Source organism: Pinus tabuliformis, chromosome 1_1 (genome assembly GCF_031772625.1).
Source record: "Pinus tabuliformis cultivar Carrire ecotype Pingquan chromosome 1_1, CPIR1, whole genome shotgun sequence".
In the NCBI taxonomy this organism is placed as follows: domain Eukaryota; kingdom Viridiplantae; phylum Streptophyta; class Pinopsida; order Pinales; family Pinaceae; genus Pinus; species Pinus tabuliformis.
The window spans coordinates 59,784,181-59,810,473 of NC_142297.1; the positions used below are offsets into that span (position 1 = coordinate 59,784,181).

The 26,293-nt window shown below is 38.8% G+C and overlaps 1 protein-coding gene across 1 annotated transcript in view; it reads left to right on the forward strand.

Moving 5' to 3' along the window:
* LOC149211554 (uncharacterized) overlaps positions 1 to 26,293 on the forward strand; it is a 350,089-nt gene that overhangs the window by 239,695 nt on the left and 84,101 nt on the right. The window contains exons 22-23 of the mRNA XM_089388429.1: positions 6,931 to 7,076; positions 7,227 to 7,292. Coding sequence (XP_089244555.1) covers positions 6,931 to 7,076; positions 7,227 to 7,292 — 212 coding nt within the window. The remainder of the gene's footprint in view (positions 1 to 6,930; positions 7,077 to 7,226; positions 7,293 to 26,293) is intronic.

Consider the following 26,293-nt stretch of genomic DNA (forward strand, 5'->3'; position numbering starts at 1 on the left):
AAGAGCTTTGGATTATTGGGGCATGCGCTTGGTTTCCTGGACTGCTGGGTACAATGATGTCAATACAAAGCAGAAGTACAACAAATTAGGGCACAAACAAGCATGATCTAGAAGCAGCAAGTCCATACATTAGACAAATTCAAAATGATAGTCTTCAACAGTAGGCACTTACAAGATAACATGTAGTATATCCATCCATTCACCAAAGAAATAGCTCCAAAGACAATCCATAATAGCTTCCAAACTTCAAAATCATTTCAAGAATCTCCAATAGCCAAGAGACACTAGTGCAAGTTCCTTCCAAGAGGTCTGAATTCTCCAAGTTATGATGGTGAGAGAGTGAAATGATCTTTCTCTAATTTATACATGTCCAATGATCTCTAATTTTAGCCCAAAGATAATGGGCAAATACTGGGTGAGATTACAAGCCAACTTCATAGCCAACTTAAAAACATATGAATTAAACAACAAAGAGGCCGAAATACCGATGTCATGTATGTGTAGGCTCTTTTAGGGCATGCATTGGGCTCCTCCAGTGCCAAGTCAAGTGTAGAGGGCTCCAACAATCAAGATCCAGGGTTGGCCCCTAAATCTCCATGCAAATCATCCTGTTAATTTTCCACATTGTTCTATCATCTATGTTGTTATAATCACTTTAAACAATTTCTTCCAATTTCAGTCTTCCAATAACAGATGAGCAATTATAGATAAGACAGTAAACAATAAATGCACAACAAAAGATAGCCAAGCACAATGAGACAATGATTTGATTAAAGACCACGGAAAAAACCCACAAGAGTGAAAACCCTTAATCAATGATTTTGAGAACGCATGTGTTGGGAAGGATGAAGTTGAGACCAACCTTACCTTTCTCGAGGATATTACTCTCGATGACTCTCCTTTGGAGAACATTGAGGAAGGTGATCCCATTTGCCCCTTAGAAGATAACATTGGAGATTACTTCCATATTGAAAAGGATAAATGGAAAATTGTTGGTCCTCAATTTGATCATGTTCCCATTTACGACACCGACAAAGAGGATGAAGCTAAAATTGGTCTCTCAGGTATTATTTATGTTGACATATCCATTGATGCGCTTGGGAAGGAGAAATTTGATTTTCCCTTGCATAAAGAGGGGCAATTGGAAGTGATCAATTTTCTTGTTAGAAGAGGCCCAATCTTTGATACTAAGGAAATCAATAAGGCTCCCACCTCTCCTAATTATGATGCTATATTGAAATACCCTAAGCCTTATGATTTTGAGGAAGAAAAACTTGTTGGATATAAAACTCCAACCTCGTCTTTGCCTCCCTCTCTTGTTCACCATTTTGAAAGTGATTCCCGCACCGACTCTCATATGATCTCAAGTGACTTTGATCCCTTTTCCCTTTCTGAGTGTAATATCAAGAAAGAGCCCCTCATTGAATATTCGTTATCTCCTTGGGCAGCACCTCAAGATTATGATCAATCTATAATTCCCCCTTTCAAGTGTCAACCCTTTCCGGACTTCTGCAATGATGCTCCCAATACTATCTCCACCTCTCTGCTACTGCATTCACTCCCCCTCAGCTACAACTCTGATCACTCCTTCGATTTCTTCAACAAGCCCTGCCCCAAAAAATCGAATTCTTGATCAACTCGGTGTGTTCTCCATGTGTCTCTCAAGCCTCCTCTTATACTTTTCTCGTTGACAATTCAACGGTCGAGATTAAGTCCCTAATCAATGACTAAGATTAGATCTGGCTTGATCCATGATTTTTAGACAATTCTAACTCAGTTTTATATTAATTCACATTAATATTTTATTTTCCCTAAGTTTAGACTTAGGGACTCCATTAAAAATATTAATTATTTTAATATCTCCGAAACTGGTTAGATTTTGCCTTAACCATTTCTGGGTATTGGAGATCTCATGTGCTCGAGCACATTCGATGCTACCCCAAATCAACAATAAGAGGGAGCGAAGACAGCCAGACAGATACCAAGTCTTAGTAGCTCAAGTTAGGGAACCTTCTAGTTTTTAGGAGGTCGTTCAACATCAAGTATTGGTAGATGTTATGGTGGAGGAATACAACTCTATAATGGTCAATGATGTCTAGGAAGTGGTATCTAGGCCTACGGACAAGTCAGTGATATTTTCGAGATGGATCTACAAGGTCAAATATGTTGCAAACGGCAGTGTGGAGAAATACAAAGTCAGGTTTGTGGTATGCTCAGAATGAAGGGATAAACTATGAAGAAAACTTCGCCCCAGTAGCCAGGTATACTTCTATTAGAACCGTGATATCTCTTTCAACACAAATGGGGTGAGAGATTCATCAGATGGATGTAAAGACGACATTCTTGAATGGGGTAATAGAAGAGGAAGTATACATTGAACAGCCAGAAGGTTTTGAGACACATGAGAAGAAATCTCATGTATGCAGAGTAAAGAAAGCCTTGTATGGGCTTAAACAGGTACCTAGAGCGTGGTATGGTCGAATTGAAGGCTACTTGCAGAAGATGGGGTTCGTCAAGAGTGATGGTGACCCTAATCTCTGTTATCTTGTTGTAGAGAATTATATGTGGATGATCTTTTCCTGACAGGATCATCCAATCTCATCAAAGACTGCAATAAGAACCTAGCCACAAAATTCGACATGAAGGATTTGGGATAGATGCATTATTTCGTGGGGTTGGAAGTTTGGCAACAAAAGGGTGAAATCTTCCTTGGACAAGGGAGATATGCTACAGAGATCTTGAAGAGATTTAGGATGTAGGGTTATGGACATATGTCTACTCCAATGATCAACAATTGGAAGAATATTGATGCATCAAAAGATAAAGATGTTGATCCCACCTTGTACAGGCAGCTTATAGGGTCCCTGATGTATCTGGTCAATGCCAGGCCAGACATTTGTCACGCTGTCAACACCCTCAGTTAGTTCATGGGGGAACCCAAGAGGGCGCACTGGGTAGCAGCCAAACATGTTCTCAAGTATATACAAGGAACTACCGTACACCTGAGGCAATGACATCAAGCTAAGTGGGTTCACTGATGTAGATTTGGCTGGAAGTTCAGTAGATCGGAAAAGTACAACTGGGTATTGTTTCAACATTGGATCAGGAATGACCCCCTGATGTAGTAGGAAACAGAGATTTGTGGCTCTGAGCTCAGCTAAAGTGGAATATATGGTAGCTAGCACAATTTCGTGCAAAGCCATATGGCTTAGGAAATTGCTTGTGAATCTATTCAAGAGAACGATGGAAGCGACCATGATCATGTGTGATAATCAGAGTTACATCAAGCTCTTTGAGAATCCAGTATTTCATTATCGATCGAAGCATACTGATATCAGGTGTCACTTTGTCAGACACTGTGTCCAACAAGGAGCAATACAGTTGAGGTACACTCCTATAGGAGAACAGGTGGCAACCATCCTCACCAAGGCTCTAGGAAGAACAAAGTTTGTTTATTTCAGGGAGAAGATGGGGATGGTAAAGAATCCATTTCAATAGCAGAAATGGATAAGTGTCGGGAGTCGCAATACAACAATTAACAGTGGCAGTGCTATGGGCAGCATGATGCAGCATGTTGAGAGGGATTTGCAGTACAGATGCAGCAGTGGCAATGGCAGCGTCATGGACAGCAGTACTGGAAGCAGCAGGGCAGTGTCATGGACAGGAAATGGATAAGTGTCGGGAGTTGCAGTGCAACAATTAACAGTGGCAGTGCTATGGGCAGCATGATGCAACATGTTGAGAGGGAATTGCAGTACAGATGCAGCAGTGGCAATGGCAATGTCATGGACAGCAGTACTGGAAGCAACAGTGTAGTGGACATGGAGCATCATGCCAGGCATTAGCACAGAGGACTGATGCGGAGGATCAGTGTGATGCTTTTATGGTGAACCATTGCTAGAACACATTCCTCACTAAGAGGGAATGTTGATTTTTGGTAGCATCGATTGTGCTCTAACCTTGAAATTTCGAGGAGAGGCTAAGGCACATGAGATCTCCAAGACCCAGAAATCATTTTGAGAAATTCCACCTGGATGAGGAGTTATTAAAATAATTAATATTTTTAATGGCTTCCTAAATCTAAACTTAGGAAAATAAAAATATTAATGGGTATTAATAAGGATAAGGGTGAGAAGCTTCTAAGAGATGAGGATCAAGTTTGCTTTAATCTTAGCTGATTAGAGACTTAATCTCGATCATTGATTCATCAACAGGAAAAGTATAAGAGAAGACTTGAGGATCATTTGGAGACACATCAGCAGATACTCAGTATCTCAAGGAAAATCGATTCTCAAGTAAAGGAGATCAATTTTAGAGGGAGAGTTGCAGGTTGGAGGAAGTGGAGGGCATTAGCAGTAGGCAGTGACTTGAGGAGGTGACGCAGGGACAGTGGGGGACAGCGCAGAGAGAGACACAGTCCAGAGGAGAGACGTAGCCCTCATGCAGGCTGACGCAGAGGGACGCAGAGCCACTCAAAGCCACGCTGAGCCATGCAGAGTGATGAAGAGGTGACGCAGGAGTGGGAGCAGGATCTCCAAAGTGTCAGAAAGTCGCAAATGGAAAGTATCTGGTGTTTTTTTTTCAGTTTCTCTGTAAATCATTCCTTGTAAAAGCAATTGTTCCTAAAGATTAATAAAGCCGTCATTTGCTGCACCGTTTTTCCCGCATTGAGTTTTTCAGGGACAATTGTCCAAAACAACTGTGTTGTTGTGATTGGTTCTTGTGCATGTATTTTTCTCTGGGTAATTGTGTGATAACTGCAGTAGAATTTATTTTAATATTTGCTTAAGGGATTTCATAAATAACTTATTGTGAATAATAAGTAGGTGAAATAAATAAGTTGTTGCAGTAGAACTTCAGTTTAGAAATTTTCACACTAAATTGCAGGCTTGTTACAGGGCCAAATTAGGGCCTACCACAAGGCCGAGTTACAGAGACAAGGTAGCAAGTTGAATATGATCTGTGAATACTCTATTTCAGCTCCAAAACACTCCAAGAATGCTTATGAATTCGCTCCAAAACACAAAAGAAAACTCGTCACGAGTTCATGAGACCATATCTCTTTATTCCTCAAATCCACGAGTTTTTGTTCAAATGACCTTGCACACATTTGTATTTTTACACAATCTTGGGCCTCTGCTTATGAGGGGCAAACCTGTTCATATTATGTATTAATGTGTTTTTAAGTTTAAATATTCAAGGCAGCCAAATTTCACATAGTCAATTTCAAAAACTAATTTCTCCTCAACCATGAGAAGTTAGGAAGCGTGCCACCTAGCCTTGAAAAATTCTTGATGAGGACTACGTGATGGTATAGTCATTTCTTGAATTTGCTTTGGCTTTGACCACCTTTTCCTTGATTTTCCTTTCACCCTCAGTTTTGCATTTGAGGGCTTAAACCCTTTTTCTCTTTACGGTTTCTTGAACTATCATGCTTTGATCACCCCAAAACTAACACATCATCCCTAACATTAGGGTTTTGACATCAATGACAACATTACTAAACAATGACCCATTCAACCTTGGACATCAATGACAACTTTTATGCAACATTGTTAAATTTTTATATGTTTACTAATTAATTTTAAATATCATGGTCATGAATATGAATAATCATTATTTTAAGCAACAATGTTAAGTTTTTATATGTTTATTAATTAATTTTAAATATCAAGTTATGAAATATCATGGTCATGAATATGAATAATCTTTGTTTTAAGCAACAATGTTAAGTTTTTATATGTTTATTAGTTAATTTTAAATATCAAGTTATGCAATATCATGTTCATGAATATGAATAATCATTATTTTAATTTATATGGTAAAATGGATCCGTATTTATAGCTACTATTTATATTTTATATATATTTCACATCTCTATATTTCTAATTCTATTAAATTTAAACATGACATTCTGAAATATCATGGTTGGAATATATATCATCATTATTTAAATTTCTTGTGATATGCATATTATGAAACTTTTTCTAAAGAAATTGTTTGTAAATTTATTAATAAAACAAAATTACAATATAAAAAATTGAATTGAATTGAATTTATTATTTTTATTTGTATTATTACTTTTATTACATTTTTAATTGAGCCAACATTTTGTTTTATTATTTTCTAGCACATCACTACAACATCACCCCCATATTGGGATGTAAGGCACCTCTTAGTGCAATAAAACCAAGGTAAAAGCTTCAGTTTTAACACCAAAGCACTCTCGATTGGAAGTGCCCACCCCATACAATTTATTCTTAAGGATTTTATCTAATGCTTCACTACAAAATCTCTCCCACATTGGACTGTAAATTGCCTCTTGGTGCAATAAAACCGACGTAAAAGCCTTAGTTTTAATGCCAAAACACTCTCGATTGGCAGTGCCCACCCATACAGTTTACTCTGAGGTTCCCTGGCAACTTTCATTTGCTGCCCCAACTAGGTATATGTAGTCCTATACACCCAGGAGGCAACAATCCATAAATGGAAGACTTTGGGTGGCCTATCCAGAGTCCAGACCCAATATCATCAGGCTAATAGCTTTTCCTTCAATGTTTCGCAGTTGCTAGAGGTAGTAACTTACTATGCACCATTACAATTTACAACTCCTCACCTCCAAAACTTCTTGTTGGCGGACCAGTGAGACAACGGACTTACCCCACCTAAACAACAAAAATCCACATTAGAATCATCACATGACAAATACATATCAGCATTAAATACTAGATATGAAAAATGAGAACTTTCAAAATTGAATTTATTCATATACGTGCAATATGTCTTACTATAAATCATCAAGGCAATCACTTTAATGTGCTAGCATAGCTCAAGTACACTTCAGAGTATGTGCACTGACTAATTTCCACTTTTTTATGCGCAATGTTGCATGTCGAATCTAACAGCTAAGGTTCTGTCATGTTATTTCAGATGAAATGTTAGAAAAAGGAGAAGAAACAGAACCATGTTGCTGCGCCGCAAATACAATGGACGATTCTCCATGTACAAATGAAATTTGCAGTTCATGTACTAATATGAGAGATCTTAATGACATATCAATCAAAGGCACATTGTTGGTAGGTTGAAAAAAATATAGAGTTTTGGTAGTTGAATACTCCAGGACATAGTTAAACCCTACAAGCATCCATACAAAAAGTTAAGAGTCTGTTGAACATATTTATATTGTCTATAGCTTTTTCAAACTCATACAAGTTGATTGTCTGCAGATACCTTGCAGAACGGCAATGAGAGGCAGCTTTCCATTGAATGGAACTTATTTTCAAGTTAATGAGGTAAACTAGATGGTTACTTTTACTTAAGTCTCACCCTTTATTTTCTAAAATAAAACCACAATTGTAGCACAAGAACTATGTTCACCATTCATGAGATATAACATATATTAAATGGTCCATAATGAGATATATTACATTGTCAATTTTGCCTCAACTTTGAAACTGTATTTTCTGTTAAAGATTCATAACCACAGAACAACTATGTTCACCATTAATGAGGTTGATTAGATGGTTAATCTTGCCTCAAGGATTGACCTGTAATTTATATTATAGATTCATAACTGCAAAACAAGAACTGTGTTCACCGTGAAGCATGTAGCATGCAGGCATCAAATATCATTCTAGACCAATTCTCTGTGTTACGATGAAAGTTTGTATACACTCCAATACCAAGTGTTACAAACAAAGTTTGTATACACAGCAGAATATTCAGAATATTTCAATATTCAGAATATCTGAAATATTATAATGTCCATCATGGGACAAATAATATATTTATATAAGAATGTTTGAATAGAAGTAATATGAGATATGAGATTCTTACAAATGAGGGCCCGCTTATATACCTAGGCAGGTGCCCCTCCATCAAAGGTCATGTCATTAGAGGCACACCTCTTCAGTATACTAATCACTCTTAACTATTTAATTATTACTTTATTTACATTCATAACACTATGCATGCCCAAATTTTATCTTTTACAGCTAAGAAACAAAAAAACAAAAAAAATATTATAGTAAGGTGACTGTATAACCCAAACCATAAATTGCAGCTTGTCATGAATAAAAAACAGAACACGATCTCTCCCCAATCACATCAGTAAAATGCAGTATTTTTTTTTGTTTTGCATCGAGTCACTTCTTAGTAGCAGCTTATGGCCCCAAACAAGAGAACTATTGTCAGAAGTAGAACAAAGCTAGCATTATGCATCTTAGTTGCCCTGGCCTTTGGCCTAAGCTCTGGAGCCTCAGTAAAATGCAGTATTTTTTTTTGTTTTGCATCGAGTCACTTCTTAGTAGCAGCTTATGGCCCCAAACAAGAGAACTATTGTCAGAAGTAGAACAAAGCTAGCATTATGCATCTTAGTTGCCCTGGCCTTTGGCCTAAGCTCTGGAGCCTCTTGTCTCTTGTGCACTATAATTTCTATTTTCTTGTATTTGAATGGTAATTGCTCGATGAATAATAAAGAAAGACTAAAAGAACACTAACATCTTCACAAGTGATTATCATGACTAGAAATTCAATCTTGCAACTGAATTTCAACGGTGTCAAATGCTCCAAGGAAAAGGCTATACAAGCAAAAATTACAAGCAGAAGTTTGAAGAGTGATCGTGTTTATCAATAATTTGCATTACACCAATTGTCTAGTAGCTTCAATTGTAGCCATTGCTTTTGGACTCTAGAGGCCATTTAGAGCCTCATTAATTATGTATTTTGTTGATGATTTGTATTGCATTGACATTTTGACATATGCACCCTACATGGTATATAGATGAGAAAACTTTGCATATTTTGTCTCTAATGGCTTGGAATTAGAGTTTGAAATCTGACAAAAAATAAAAAAAAATAAAAATAAAATAAAAATAAAAATAAAAAAATCATTAAAAATTAATTATTTTATGTATTTTTTTCAATTTCAATTCATTGAATCTGGTTCAACTTGATTTGATTGTGTTTCAATTAAACCCCAATTTCATAGGTGGCTTGGTTCAAAACCCAATTCTGAATTTTAAAACTATGGTCACACTATATCAACTAGTGCCTCGTATCAATGCCCCTCCTAAACCATAAGGCCTTCTAGGGTCTAGGATCCATGTATCTGATCCAGATCCAGATCTACCTACATCCGTCCAAGATCTGACTGCATGGAGGATCCTTGATCGATGGAAACAAAACCTTCAATTTAGAAACGGATCTCGTGTAGAATCGGATTTCATATTTTTATTCAACACGGTTTTGAGTTTTTTTTACTTTGGTATTAGTTTTTTTTGTCTTGATTGCATGTGCAATCCCTCTTTGTTATTCTTTATGAGTTTGTCAGCCACAGAATAGAGACGGATTGAGACAGTGATAGCGGCAGGCTGAGACTTCTTCAAAGTTTAGACAGAGCAGAGAATTCATACAACACAGGCTGGGACAGTTATAGCGGCACACTGAGACTTCTTCAAACAGAGCGAAAGTCCGAGGGCGACAATAAAGGGTTGGAATTCGTTTATGTTTTTGAATTTTTGTGGGGTGGCCATTTATGATTTTATCTATGCCTAGGCCCTATTGTTCGACTTAGGAATTTCGCATTTTATCTATGCCTATGGTTTGACACCCATGACCAATCGACTCGTGACTCTAAGCTCTTTGACCAATCAAGCTTGTGAGTGCTAGAGTTCCAATAAAGGGAACCTGTCTTTGCCACTTGAGCGCCATTGTGCTAAACCCAAAAATTGCCTGTGACTCTACTTACGAGCTCCCTAGAACCCCTTCAAGGCATGACTTTGACAAGTGGCCCATGGAACTAAGCAACCAGACTCTAGAGTCTTAATTTAATTTATTGTAATTCCAAAAGGCTATAATTTATTATTTTAATGTATGACTATGGGAATTATAATAAATAAATAATAACAAAAGGTGGAACATATCTTATGGTTTTAGTTCTAAATGTTGTGATTTATAAATAAATATTGATTTTTGAACTCTAAAGTGTTTTTGTAAATTTAAAAAATATTATTATATTTCTTGTACTTTACGTATGCTTGTCATATCTGGATCCTGGATTTTTAAAAACCTAGTGAGTATGGATCTGTGTCCATATCTAATTCCTAGTAACTTAGGGTAAAACGCTAACATCCAAGGTGAATTGTGGAAACAAGGATACAATTAGGATTCATCCATTTTGTCTGGTGATTCATAATGGCATGCCCTTAACATTAATGAAAGCGCATGATTACTGAAATGGTTGAAGCACTTGTTGGTAGATGACCCATCTTTAAGAAGAGTGCTAGATGGGCAAGAGCACTTACTTACCAGAGCAATAGTTGTAATTGAAGCATCCATCCAAAAGGAATAAATTTCCCAATCTTCTACTCCTTTTAACGCAACTTATATTAAAGGTGCTAAGAAGGGTCTGTAATGTTAACCCTGCCTATTCTAAGAAAACTAACGAAGAAACCTAACTTACAAAGTTCTTCATGACTACAACAATGGTAGAAACATATTCACTCTCATTTATAGGAGATGTGACCCTAGAATCTAGAAACTTGTTCATGTCCTCTTGCATTATGGCTTTCTATTCTAGGTCCATATTCTATGGCCTCTACCTCACTAGTTTTATGTCTAATTGTAACTCTAATTTGTTTACCAAATGTAGGAATATTTGTCTTGTAACTTTAATTCATAATTTTCACCACACTAAAGGTTTCTCAAATCTAATCCTTGTAAACTTCAGCCTTAGGGTTGTTGATTTCTGGTAGCATCGCATGTGATCTAAGCCTCAAAATTTGCAGAGAGGCTAGGATACATGTATTCCAGAATACCCAGAAATCGTTTTGGGAAATTCCACCTAAAGAAGGTTTTATTAAAATAATTAGTTTTTTTTAATGGGTGCATAAGTCTAAACTTAGGAAATTAAAACAATTAAAGGGTATTAATTAAACTGGGGCGAAACTTCGAGAAGAAGACGAGGATCAATCCAAAATGATCTCAGCCATGGGTTAGAATTTAATATGAGTCGTTGATTGATCAACGAGAGGATTATAAGAAGAAGCTTGATGGGCATTTGGAAAACACATTGAGTAAAAGATCAAGGAATCGATTTCTGAAAAGAGAAGCCCAGCAGTTGCCAAAGAAGTGATCGGAGTGATTTCTTGCTATGAGAGGCAGAGATAGTTTCTGGTTGGAGAGTTTCTTGATTCAGGGATACATCGCAGAGAAGGCGGAGAGAGATCCAAAAGAGGCAATGCAGAGTCACAATGGGAAGCGTAGGGCCACACAGAGGCAACACAAAGCCACATTGGGAAGCGTAGGGCCACATAGAGGCAACGCAGAGCCTGAGAGGAGATTCGAAATTTGCTGGAGAATTGAGTTCCAAAGCCAAAAGTTGGGGTGTGAGACTAAGAGGGCAGAACGTCGAAGTTCCAGAGGAAAATTGATCAGTTAAAGGAGTGACGTAGTCACTAGAAGTTGCACGCAAAGCAACGCAATGATTGCACAAAGGCAACTAGGGGCTAGCCATTCAATGGCTGGATCAGTGTTGGATCGCCAATGATAGTGTGAGGTATATCTCACTCATCTCTCTGTCAGTCAGATTCTCTGTATTGGATAGCTAGCAATGCATCCAGAGATTGTATTCAGAAATTACTGCTTAATAATACAAACCCTCAATTGTTGCATCAGTTTTCCCACATTGAGTTTTTCCGAGAAAATTGGTCCAAAAACAATGGTGTCACTTGTGTGTGTTATTTCTTTCTTGCTCAGATTCTTGTTTCCGCATATTATTTAATGTGAAAATTCTATCACTACAACATATGATTTACTTTGCCTACTTATTTTCAATGAGTTATTTATGAAATTCCTTCAATAAACAATAAAATAAATTATGTTGCAGATATCACACCATATACAGAAACAAACACATGTACAAGAATCAATGCATCGACACAGATATTTTGGACAACAGTGCCCAAAAAAACCCAATGTGGGAAAACCAGTGCAGCAAGGGAGGATTTTATTATTCAGATCTTTTTCAGTACAACCAAGTGCCAAATTGGCTTACCCAACGAGAGAAAATTTCTCCAACGCTTCTCCCATTCCTAGTGCCAGCCTGGCTAACCTCTGCATAGCTCCTAGACACTTTGCGTCAGCCCCTGCTTCTTTGTGTCAGCCATGGGCCTCTCTGTGTCACCCACGCAGGCCCTCTAGTGACTGCGCAGTCTTCTGCTGCCTCAGCGTCTGCCTGAAAGGCCCTGCATCTGCCTCTCTTGCCTCTGCGTTGGTCTTCTATTGTTGATCCTGACTCTCTACTTGCCACTTGCTGCCTCCTACTGCTCTCCATACCACTAGTTCGAATTTCTTAGCTAACCCCGCTCTAGAAATCGAATTGACTGGTCTCCTTCAGTATGTTCTCCAACTGACCCTCAAGTCTCTTCTTATACTTTTCTCATTGGTCCATCAACAGTTGAAATTAAGTCCCTAATCAACAGCTAAAATTAGATCTGGCTTGATCCATGACTTTTGGACCATTCTAACTCAGTTTTATATTAATTCACATTAATATTTTATTTTATCTAAGTTTAGACTTAGGGACTCCCTTAAAAATATTAATTATTTTAATATCTTCCAAACTGATTAGATTCTGCCCAAACCATTTCTGAGTCTTGGATATCTCATGTGCTTTAGCCTCTCCACGAATTTTCGTGGCTAGAGTACATCTGATGCTACCCCAAATCAACACTCCCTCTTAGCGAGGACTATGCTCTAGTAATACTCCTCACTGAGTATCACCCTAATCATCCGGCATCGGTCCCTGTGCTGATGCTAAGCCTCTCTGCCCAACATCCTCTCCACTGATGCATCATGTACTGTTGCCCATGGCTCTGTTATTGCCAAAGTGGCAGCTCCCTCTGCATCTGTTCTGCCGCTGGTCCTTTTTTCCCAACACTACATCTGCACTGCAACTCCCTCTGCATTTGTGCTGCTATCACCCCCATTTTTGCTACTGAAACGGGTTCTTTATCATTCCCATCTTTTCCCTGAAGTAATCAAACTCTATCCTTCCAAGGCCTAGGCACTACCTCCCAAACATCGTTCACCATTATGGAGTTGTACTCCTCTACCATCGCACCTAATCAAACATGATGTTGAGTTGCCTCTTGGAAACTGGCAAGCTCCCCATCCTGAGCTATTAATGCCTGATATCTATCTGGCTGCTTTCGCTCCCTCTTATTGTTTCTTAGCACACCAATGAAGTCCTCTGCATCTCGCAGAATCTAACGAAGTTCCCTGCTAGTTCTTCCTCTGCCAGCAGGTGCCTCTGTTAGCTCCTCCTCATCCTGTGAATCTTCTTGATCCGAGGAAGAATTCTTTACTTCTGTTGGTAGAAGAGGTTTAACCAATGGCTCTTATTTTTACTACTCCTCGAAAGGCATCTCACGAGATTTTCTGAAAGCCCTGTCCTCCATGAACTTTACATCTCGTCGAACCACTACCTTCCTACTCCCTGGAAGATAGATTCTGTATGCCTTACCATTTTCGCTATATCCCACTAGATATTCCTTTTCCGCAATTTGATCCAGCATTTTCCTCTTTTCCTCAGGTCTGCGACAATATGCTGAACTCCCAAATATCCTGAAATGACTGACTTTAGGCGTCTTCCCTGTGAAAACTTTCTTTGGAGTAATCTTACCCAACGCTTGATGAGGAGTTCTGTTCTGAACATAGACTATTGTGTTGCATGCTTCTGCCCACAGGAATTTTGGCATATCCCGATCATACATCATTGCCCTAACTGCTTCTACAATAGTCTTGTTCTTCCTTTCTGCTACTCCATTCTGCTCTGGATTATACGGAGTTGTCCCTCTTTTCTGATGCCCTCCTTAGCGCAAAAACCAATGAAGTCCTTATCGACATACTCTCCTCCATTATCTGAGCGCAAAACTTTTATTTTCTTCCCAATCAGATTCTCCACTAGGGCCTTGAACTCTTTGAATTGACAAAAAACCTCGTCCTTGGTTTTTAGAAAATAAATCCAAGTTTTCCTTGAGTGGTCATCAATGAAGGTAAGGAAATACTCGGCACCACTAAGAGCTTTGGTGAACATAGGTCCGCAGATATTTGAGTGTATCAATCCTAGTACGCTCTTGGCTCTGTGTTTACTCCTAGGAAATGTTGCCTTGGTGTACTTTCCTAGAGCACATTCTCTGCATACATCATCTCGTTTTGTACTAAGATCTGGAACTCCTGTTACAGTGCTCCTGAGAATTTTTAGAGCCCCATGGTGCAAAAGTCTCATTCTTTTGTGCCATAGTTTGTTCAAGTCCTTGTCTCCATGACTGCCTATTAGTGCCATTGGTGATTCTAGTTGTAATTTGAACACTTTCTTTTTCCACCTTGAGTGTTTGATGTATACCTTCTCCTTGATGAAGTAGACATCATAGCCCTCGCCTTGAAGTTGCGATACAGAAAGTAAGTTCATTCCCAATCCTGGTACATGCAGCACATTTGTAGCGCGGAGCCGTTCTCCCGATTCTGTTTGAAAAACTATGGTACCCTTCCCTACTGGAGTACACTTTGACTTGTTCCCCATGTTGCTCTGAAAGTTCATCTTCTCTTCTCGATACTCTGAGAAACATTCCCTGATTCTCGTCATATGCCAAGAGGCACCACTGTCTATATACCATACTTCTGATGATGCAAAACAAGTCATACAAGCCACTTCTTCTTCCATCCTGGAAGCCAACATGGAGAAATCGAAATCTCTTGTGCAATTTTCTGAAAATTTGTGCAAGTCCCCTAACGTGAATGCCTCTACATCATGGTCTCAACCCATAACTAATTTTCCCTTCCTGTCTTTGATTATTCGCTCTGATACCATGTGAAAATTCTATCATTGCAACATCTGATTTGCTTTGCCTACTTATTTTTAATGAGTTATTTATGAAATTCCTTCAATAAACAGTAAAATAACTTTTGTTGCAGATATCACGCCATAATACAGAAACAGACACATGCACAAGAATCAACACATCGACACAGATATTTTGGACAACAGTCCCCCGAAAAGCCCAATGTGGGAAAGCCAATGCAGCAAGGGAGGACTTTATTATTCAAATCTTCTTCAGTACAACTGTGTGCCAAACTAGCTTACCCAACAAAGAAAAAAAATCTCCAACACTTCTCTCATTCCAAGCTGACCTCTACATAGCTCCCAAACACTCTGCGTCAACCCCTGCTTATCTGTGTTAGCCCTGGGCCTCTCAGTTTCACCCACGCAGGCCCTCTAGTGACTGCGCAGTCTCCTGTTGCCTCAACGTCTGCCTGAAAGGCCCTGTGTCTGCCTCTCCTACCTCTGCGCTGGTCTTTTGTTGCCGATCCTGACTGTCTTCTCTATACTTGTTGCCTCCTGCTGCTTTCCAGACCACTAGTTCAAATTTCTCAGCTAACCTCGCTCAAGAAATCGAACTGACTGGTCTCCCTCAGTATGTTCTCCAACTGACCCTCAAGCCTCTTCTTATACTTTTCTCATTGGTCCATCAACGACCAAGATTAAGTCCCTAATCAACGACTAAGATTAGATCTGGCTTGATCCATGACTTTTGGACCATTCTAACTCAGTTTTATATTAATTCACATTAATATTTTATTTTCCCTAAGTTTAGACTTAGGGACTTCGTTAAAAATATTAATTATTTTAATATATTCCAAACGCGTTCCATTTCTAGGTCTTGGAGATCTCATGTGCTTTAGCCTCTCCACCAATTTTCATCGCTAGAGCACATCCGATGTTATCTCAAATCAACATTTAAAGTTGTGAAGGTTGCAGTTGTACTTACTTAGATATTTACAGTGGAACACAGTAAATAACTTGCATGGATTAACAAGTAGTAGAAGTAGTATCAGTTTGTTGTAGTGGTGATTCCGAGATTCTCGAATTTTCAGAAGGGTTGCTCTAAAATATTAGTTTACAGCGACAAACAACGGACAATATTTTACTTCACTCTCACCCAACACACCATGACTAAACATATGCCAATAGGTTGAAGTCCTAAAGCACACTTTTCCATGCACATTTCGGATCTGAAATCACTTTGTTACAACAGATTTAATAAGAGAGATCTTATGGGTTAAATCTCTGAACAATTTCAGCCTTATATTATTTTAAATCAGCATGAACAATGAGTGTTAGAAATTGCCCAATCAAGAAGACAACGCAAAGCTTAAAATCAAATTCGCATTACATAATTTTGGACAGCTAGAACCTTCATCTATATATATATATATATATATATAGAGAGAGAGAGAGAGAGAGAGATTTGAAAAAATTGCATTTACGTATCATCCCATCTACTTATATAGTAGAAATAAAGTACATGTACATATAATCCCATCTACATGTATAGCAGAAATAAAGTACATGTACATACCACAAATTTATCATAAAATTGGCACAAACTATCATCAACAGTGGCAATTCTTCTTTGGGGTTCATCAAACTTATATCACATAAGTTCATCCTAAAGTTGGTACAAGATATCATCAATAGTGGCAAATCCTCTTTGGCTTCATCAAACTTGTATCACATAAGATCTCCACAGTAACATTGTTTGCTTCCTTAGGGTCTAAAACCCTAACCATGTTGTAGCACACAAGGACATGACAATACAACTCTTACCACTAGTCGACGAGTCCTCCTTGGCTTCATCAAACTTATGTCATATAAGCTCTCCACACAAACATTGTTGTCTTCATTAGGGTCTGGAATCCCTAGTCATGTTGTAGCACACAAGTTAATAAAAATACAACTCCAAGTACCAAGACCTCAATGGAGACGGACCGTACGAATTTCAGCAATACGGTTGCCTCGAAAATCATGCCCAAAACCTGCCTCGAAATTTGTGCCCTTGTAGTTGTCCCTCTTTCTCGGTTTTTGTGCCTTTCTCCTGTTGTACAAGTTTGCCTTGGGATTCGTGCCAATAAATGTTGCTGCCCAAATTTGTTGAAATGCCTTGCTCCTCTCTTTCACTTCTTCACTGCTCAGAAATTTTCTCTTTTCTCTCTTCCCTTTCTCTCAAAAATGCTCATGAAAGAATGAATTAATCTTTTTCTCTTCTCTTCTCTTCTCCTTTTACTCTCTAAATGACCTTTTGGATTACCCTAAGATCTCATGGCTGACATTCATTTAGATCGAGGGATGAAAATAAATGTGCATTTATTTCTCACTTTCTATTTTTTAACTCACCCACCTAAATAAAGACCCACTTAGCCTTTTATTTCCATAGTCACTTTTTAACTTTCTAATTCTTCATTGACTTTAATAAAGTCACATTTAAATTAGAATGTAACTTTACCACTCATAAAGTCACATTTAAATTAAATTGACTTTACCACTAATAAAGTCACTTTAGGAGAAAAGTACAAATAAATTTGGACACTTTTCCCTAGGCCAAAGATCAAAGCCTCAGGGAACCACTTGTCCTCTGGTACCCAAATTTTAACACTCCCTCTTACCGAGGAAAGTGTTCACCACCACTCCCATCTTGTCTCTGAAGTAGACATGCTTGCCCCGTGGTAAGGCTTTGGTGAAAATGTCCGCTACCTGCTCATTTGTGGAAATGTACTCAAGCTTGACAGCTCCCTTTTGGACATTGTCTCTAATTAAGTGATACTTTATCTCAATATGCTTTGACCTGTCATGAAAAATTGGATTCTCCGTGACTTTTATGCAACTCTGATTATCACAAGAAATTACTGAAGGTCTCAATGCTTGACCAAATATACCAAACAACATCTTGCGAAGCCAGATGGCCTCACAAGTAGCCAAACTAGCAGCCATATACTCTGCCTCAGCTAAGCTCAATGCAACTGACTATTGTTTCTAGCAAATCCACGACACAACCGCCGAACCCAACCCAAAACAGCACACAAAAGTACTCTTCCTATCTGAAGCACAACCTACCCAATCTGAATCCGTGTACTTTGCCAGTCTCACTCCAACTCCATCATCTTGTTTATAAACCAGGCCAAAATCCACAGTTCCCTGCAAGTAATGGAGAATGTGTTTTGAAGCCACCCAGTGCACTCTCCTGGGCTCACACATGAACTAACTCATAGTGTTAACTGCAAAACATATATCTGGTCGAGCGTTGACCAAATACATCAATATACCAATCATCTCTCTATATAGAGTAGGATCCACCAACTTGGAATCAGAAGCATGAAGCTTCTTCATGTGAAATCTGGTAAGAATATCCACAATGTACTTCCCTTGTCTTAGGAAGAAATGTCCCTCCTCCTACCACACCTTCAATCCCAGAAAATAATGCATCAAGCCAATATCCTTCATCTCAAACTCTGATTCAAGATCTTTCTTGCAGCCCTCAATGAGTCTCTGATCAAGTCATCAACGTACAGCGCCAGAATGAGAGGCTCCTTACCCACCACAATGACGTATAGGTTCAGATCAGCCTCACTCTTTGTGAAACCCAATTGCTACAAGTATGTATCAATCCTCAAGTACCAAGCTCTAGGAGCTTGCTTCAGGCCATAGAGTGCCTTTTTCAATTTGCATACATGGGACTCCTTCCCATGCACCTCAAAGCCCTATGGCTGCTCAATATAAACCTCCACCTGAATGAAGCCATTGAGAAATGCGGTCTTCAAATCCATCTGGTGGATCTTCCAACCCATCTCTGTTGTAATCGATATAATGGAGCGAATAGATGTATATCGAGCTACAGGAGCGAACGTCTCCTCATAGTCAACTCTCTCTACCTGTGAGAACCCTCTCGCCAGAAATCGAGCCTTGAACTTCTCAATGCTAGCATCTGCAGCATGCTTTATCTCGTAGAGCCATCTGGAAGTAACAACTGATTTACCTTCAAGCCTCGGCACTACCTCCCAAACATCGTTCTTCATAATAGAAGAATACTCCTCCATCATGGCCTCTCTCCAGACCTGTTGTCTGGCTGCCTCCTCATAACTAGAAGGCTCGGAGTCAACAATGCTTGTTACCAATTCCATGTAACTACAGAATCGCTCAGGTGGTTTACTCTCTCTAACCTATCTCTTTGGCCCAGAAACTAATGTGGCCTCACGCAAGGTATCTTGAAGCCACTTGGGCTTCCTCTTCCCTGAGCATACTTCTCCCACTGAAGTGAAAGAATCCTCGTCATCATCAGAATCTTGAACTCCTGAAGGCCTACCAACTGAACTCATGCCTAAATCTGTGCCTGTAGACATTGAAGTACCATGTGAACTGTCCATTAGTGGACTACCTTATGAGATGCTATGTGAAATGCCCTATATGCCGCCCGAAGAACCACCCACCTGACTCTGAGAGCCACTGCTCACTAATAGACCTGACATTGTAATCGATGTACCTCCTGATCCCTTACCATTGGATCCCTGTGACTAACTCAACTGCTCTTGAGGGTCTAGTGACTCTGGATACTCTAACTCTCCTGACCTCCTGAAATCTCTCTCCTCCTCGAACTCCACATCCTAGTTGACAACCACTTTCCTCTACGCAGGAATATAAATCCGATAAGGTTTCGAGGTCTCGCTATAACCCACAAAGATGGATTTGTCTGCAGTGGGCTCTAGCTTGGTCTTGTTCTCCTTGGGGACATAGTAATATGTAAGGCACCCAAAGATATGAAAGTGCCCAACATTAGGCTTCTTCCCAGAAAAATCCTCCTCCACAGTCACATTCCCCAAGGCACGATGTGGACTCCTGTTCTGCAAGTACTCTAACAGCGCCTCCAATGGATCTGTTCCACCTCTTCACAACCCCATTCTGATGGAGGTTGTAAGGAATTGTGAACTCCCTCCTAATGTCTGCCTCAACACAAAAACCAACAAACTTACCAAGGGTGTACTCCTTTCCATTGTCCGACCTGAGTACCTTGATCTTCCTACCTGTCTGGGTCTCCACAAGAGCTTTGAACTCTTGAAACCGCTTGAAGACCTCACTCTTGGTCTTCAAGAAATAAATCCAAGTCTTCCTAGAGTGGTCTTCAATGAATAAAAAATAGTACTCATAGCCACTCGAGGATACATGAGACATCTGACCACTCACATCGGTATGAATCAAGTCAAGCATCGTGATCACTCTGTTGTCACCCCTAGGAAAAGGGGATCCGGAAAACTTCCCCATAGCACATCCTCTGCGTACATCAAGGTGATCAGAATGAAATCTGGCACACCAGTGGTGATCTCCCGCAATGTACTCAAGGCCCCATGATACATGTGCCCCATCCTACGGTGCCTAATCTCACACAAATCTGAACTGCTAAATCTGTTGTCTGCCCTATATCGGGTGCTGCTACTCAATGCCATCAGGGACTAGAATGAGAGCTTGTACACCTTGGCATGGCGCACACCAGTTACTCTAGCTGAAGAAGTTGGAGTTCCCCTAGGATATATAAGCACCTGCCCTCTTCTGAACAACACATCATACCCTCTGTCCTCAAGTGTTGAGACAGATATCAGGTTCTTCTTCATTCTCAGCACATATAGAACATCTGACACTTTCAAGGGAGGTTTGGGTCCCCTATCAAATGTCAGTGCCCCCACACCGACTGCTCTAACCATGTTGTCATCACCAAGTACTACCTCCATATCAGTATCATCCTCTGAAAGCTCTGAGAAGTACTCTTTGACTCCTGTCATGGGGCGGGAAGCGCCACTGTCAACATACCAAATGCTAGAAGATGCTTTCCTAGTAGTGGAGAGTGCACACTCCCTCTGAACCTGTATGGTAGATCATCCTGCACTAGTGGCCTCACAAGCTATGAACCCAAACTCTCGATCAAAGCTCTCTGAGAAGCTCTCTATCTCTGCAAAAGCTGCCATGGGTTTGTCTCTCCCTTTCTTGTTCTTCTTCTCCGGACACACAATAGCATAGTGTCCCAACTTTTGACAATTCCAACATTTGACTTTGAAATAGTCCTCTTTGTTCTGTTGCTTGCCTTTACATTTGCTTCCACTGTTGGAAGCTTGCTTCTTTGCTCTGCCCTTCTTCCCTCTTGCTAACAATGCCACATTGTCATCCTCCTCCACCTGTTTGGTTGCCGCAAGATGGTTCTTTTTTATCTCATTATAAATGCAATCATCCCACAACCTCTCCCTTTCGGGAAGGTTTCCCCGTGCAACAATGCCATCAACAACATTCTCCCAAGTCTTGGGAAAACCATTTAAAGCAATCATCACCAACTCAATGGGTGCAATGATCTCACCTACGGCTGCCAACTCATCTCTCACTGAAGTGATCTTTCTGAGGTATGTTGTAGCATTGTCAGTCTTAGCCATTTTAATCGCCTCCAGTATCTCCTTTAGAACCATTTTTCTGTTTTCATTTGAGCTCTAGCAAAGACTAGTCAAGGTTGTCAACACCTCATGTGCATAAGTCTTTCCTCTCACATGAGGAATGACATGATCTTTGACTCCTCCAAGAATTAATCTTTTTGCCTTAGCATTCTTTTTGTTAAACAATGTCAACTATACAAGGACAGCAGGTACTGCTGCCGAGTTCTGTGATATTTACCATGATGCCCTAAACTTATGCTTCCTCAAAGATGCTCTGGATTCTCTCCTTCCATGCATTGTAGTTGTTTTGCCCATCCAACCTGTCTTCAACCCTCAAACCCAAAGACATGTTTCACTGTCCTACCAAATTGAAATTTTCAATTTTGTGGTAAAGGTTTCTGTCTTCTATGAAAAAATCATTTTGTTGTAGTTTCACTTTGTTGTCCCAAACTGCACTTTTCAGCCAACCAAGCTTCGATACCAAGAAGAATTTCAACCCCCACTCCGGTTATCAGTTTTCCTTATCACTTTATGCATTTAGTTTTAAATCCAAGTATGATAAAAATTCTAAAATCTGAAAATGACAATATTTTCTGAAAACACAAGTTTAGAGATTTCACAACTGCTGAAATTGTAGAAATAAAACACAGCAAAATTATGACAGCCACGCATAGAAAATAACAGTGACTTTTGTCAATGTGACCCTAGAAGACCCCCGTATAACTCTTGGGGAAAACCAGTTTGAGAGTTCTTTATTTTTTAAAATGCTTTTATAAAGAAAATGATATACATAGTAAAAATTCCAGCAACCACAAATTACAACTTATCTCGATTTCTGTGCTTGAACTCTGCTTCGAAAATCGTGCCAATCAACAAATTGCCAAAACAGAAATTTTTGCAGCAATAAAACTACATTGAATGTTGTACGACCTGCCTCGAAAATCGTGCCCAAAACTTGTACGGATCGTATAGATTTTTGTTGTACAACTACCTCGAAATTCATGCCCTTATTGATGTACCTCTTCCTTGATTTTTGTGCCTTTCTCTTGCTTTACATTTTTGCCTTGGGATACGTGCCAATAAATTTTGCTGCCCAAATTTGCTGAAATGTCTTATTGTTGCTCTCCTTCACTTCCTCACTGCTCAGAAATTTTCTCCTTCATCTCTCTTCTCTTTCTCTCAAAAATGTTCATCTCTCTCTCTTCTCTTTCTCTCAAAAATGTTCATGAAAGAATGAATTGATCTTTTTCTCTTCTCTTCTCTTTTTACTCTCTAAATGACCTTTTGGATTACCCTAAGATCTAATGGCTAAGATTCATTTAGATCTAAGGATGAGAATAAATGTGCATTTAATTCTCACTTTCTATTTTTTAACTCACCCACTTAAATAAAGACCCACTTAGCCTTTCATTTCCATAGTCACTTTTTCACTTTTTAGTTTTCATTGACTTATTAAAGTCACCTTTAAATTAGAATGTAACTTTACCACTTATAAAGTTACTTTTAAATTAAATTGACTTTACTACTTATTAAGTCACTTTCGGAGAAAAGTACAAATAAATTTGGATACTTTTCCCTAGGCCAAAGATCAAAGCCTTAGGGAACTGCTTGTCTTCTAATACCAAAATTTTAACAATTAGGGCTAGGAAGAGGGCTAAAGGCAATAAAAAAGGCTTGAAAAAGTCAGAGGAAAAAGTTCAACGATGAGGCTGAAGAGAGATGAAGGGGGCTCATAAGGGAGGCCGAAAAGGCAGAGGAAGGTAGGAAAAGGCAGAGAAGCCCTCAAAGGGTTGCAGCTAGGCCCTAAGGGTCTTAGGAACCCATGACAAGCCCACTAGAGTTGTCTTCTAGGGCAAGGGAGGTTGATGCCTCAAAAGGTCGTGGTCAGGACTGAAAAGGCCCTAAAACCTTGACACAAAGGGAAAAAGAGGATGTCAAGGAGGAGAAAGGTTGACGCTGGCCTCCAGGAGGCCTAAAACGATGACGTTAGAGCCTCTAGGGCTGATGCAAAGGGTTTATAGGCTGGCGCTAGCCTTGGAAACACTGGATCTTAAGCTCGGGAGGGCTAAAAAATGAAACCCTTGCTTCAAAAAACTTAACTTGCTTGAGATTTGAAATTTTGCTCAATTTCTCAAATAGTTGGCCTTCCAAAAAAAATTGGAGACTCGATTTTACCCTCAAGGGCCTAGATCTAGTTCTATTCTAGTTCTTTCACTTGATTTCACCTCCAAAAATAGAGATAAAAAAAAATACCCAAAACCCCAATATATAGACAAGTCTAAAAATATCTTTAAAAGAAATTTTGAGAAATAAATTTTTATGGAGTTTTTTCTTTGATAAATGGCTAATAATACTTTGGAAAACAAATGTAAGTTACTCGCTTAGCGAAGTTAGATAAACCACAACAAATATCTGTAGTCCAAAGAAGGTAGACTTATGCCCACAGTTTGTGAACTTGGAGCCCAAGGACTGGAGAACCTGCAAACACTATATATTTTCCTCAAGAAAGCTTGTTAGACATATGGTCAATCAGATCTCCTAAAATAGACCCAAAATCTATTAATAGAATGTTTTTATCACCATCTAACGAATAAACAAACTTTAAAAAATTTAGGCACAATATAGGAAAGCACGTACCCAGCACATACTACAAATCAGAGAACAATAAACACCATGAATTGCACCCCAAAGTCTTTATTATGATTCAAAAAACATTACAATAGGGACAATAGTGTTACATCAGCGTTTCTGCAGAATTTTCCTAGCCAAAAACCAAATGGCTGGAGACTCAAAATGATTCTCTATTTATAGATAAATCTTCCAAGTGGAAAAATAACAGCTAATTGGCTTGATCCTTGTCAAAATAATATTGGTCGTCAATAAATCCTTAATCAACTTTTAATCTTTGTCGTCGAAATAATTATTTTGAGAAATTCAAAAATTTCTTATTTAACCTATCTTTTATTTCCTCAAAAATTTGATTTTGACTTAACCACTAAGGTCCAAGGGTCTAATTTTTTATTTCCTCAAAAATTTGACTTTGACTTTACCACCAAGGTCCAAGGGTCCAATTTTTCTTGATATTTCTAATATTCCCTTAGTGGGGGACCTCCAAAAACTCATTCCTTCGAAACCCACAAATTTTTCCACGAATTTTGATTTATTTTTGCCAGAAAAATTATTAATTGACAGTTGAGGGGATTAATAATTTTTTTCACCCTCTAATATTTTAGCGATGGTGTCTAGCTATGAGAGACCATATACTAAAATATTTTACATAAGATTTTACAATTCAACCCTCAAAAAGAGAGCATCCGTTCAGAGTAGACCCTCGAATAATTTACCCAATTCTGCGACACAATATTATCTAGTAGTCCAAGTGATTTGTAATAAAATAATTTAGTCAATTAGCTTAAATTATTCCCAAATTACTTTTACATAAGACTCGACTAAAACACTAGAACTTACCTAAGACTTTGATGAAGAATTCCACCCTAGCTTTGAGGTGAGGTTGGAGGGAAAAACTTTGCCGACCATCCATGTTTAGAAACACAAATGAGTTAGTGAAACGAAAAACTGTTTAAAAATAAATTTTCGCCAAAATAATAGGCTTATCTAGGTTGTTACATACACACATGGTTTTATTAGCATCATTTACGTTATAAATTTGTAGAATGGGTTTACAATGACTTCATAAAACTGATGGTTTGTGATCCAATCCTTTAAAAAAAATTGGTATGTCTGCTTCCTTGGAACTTTGACAAAAAGTGTGCAACATTTGGCTCCATATGGGGACACATTGCTTCCATGAAGTAACGTGAGAATCTCAGAATCCCTACATCCAAGAAAACAGAAGTCCATCAAATAGATATACATTCAAAATTGAAATCATCATGCATGTATAGTAAATCTTGCTGGAATAGAAAAAAATGTACTCTAACAAACTAAAAAATGAAATGTAAATCCATGAAATAAAACTAGCTAATGAGATGAAATAAAAAGGAGTAGGGTTAGAGATATTATACAAATGATGTCCTATGGTGTCAAATGTCATCGATGTGGCACAATCTTGGATATCTGCTCGCTGACTAGTAGATCAATAGGTTGCTTATCAGATGTCCCTTGTTGAAACTTTACCTTCTTTGGTTGATGAATTTCCTGACCACTATGTTGCATATCTCTTTCAAACTGAAACGTACTACTTTTTCTCCTCGGAGGAGGGGATGGGCGGTGGAACAAAGGAAAGTGATAAACTAGCAAACTCTAATTCAGAATCCATTTAGAATGCAATGGATAACCCTGTGGCACAACTTCACCATTTTCCAGCCTCTTTGGAACTTCCACATGGTACCTCCTTGCCCCTTCTCTATATAATCTAACCATGCCCTCTGTTGTTGTTGGAATAGTGACATAAGATAAGTCCATCTGAATAGACCCACCTAAATCCGCTACAAACTTACTGGAAAGGAGCATTCCCCATACATCTGGTGCATCAATGACTGCCATGTCCATGGTGATGATCCTGTACAGGTAATCAACCAAGGAGACTTGTAGATATTTAACCATACCAAAGACTTCAACCTTTCTCGAATCTATTGAGCAAATGTTATGATAAGGTCTAGAAATTATTAAGTTTAATTGTTCCATAACTTTCTTAGTCATAACATTTGTAGATGCATCGGAATCAAGCATGCAATTGTGGAGAAAACAGTGATTTATGTCCAAAGTCATGAAGAAAGGTTGATGGTCTTCATTTGTCATATAGCAGTTTAGATTGTTTAATTTTATTTCTTTCTCCTTAGGATTGCTATCAATATTATCCTGTTGAACCATACCTAAAGCTTTGAAGACAGAGGCCCTCTGAAATGGAATTTTTAATAGTTCAAGTATTAGGATAAACATCTTAATACTATTAATCCATGCGGCCAAGTCCACCTTTAATCTTGATTTGTACCTTTCAGAAGCAATCTGTTTACTCTGATTTTGATTC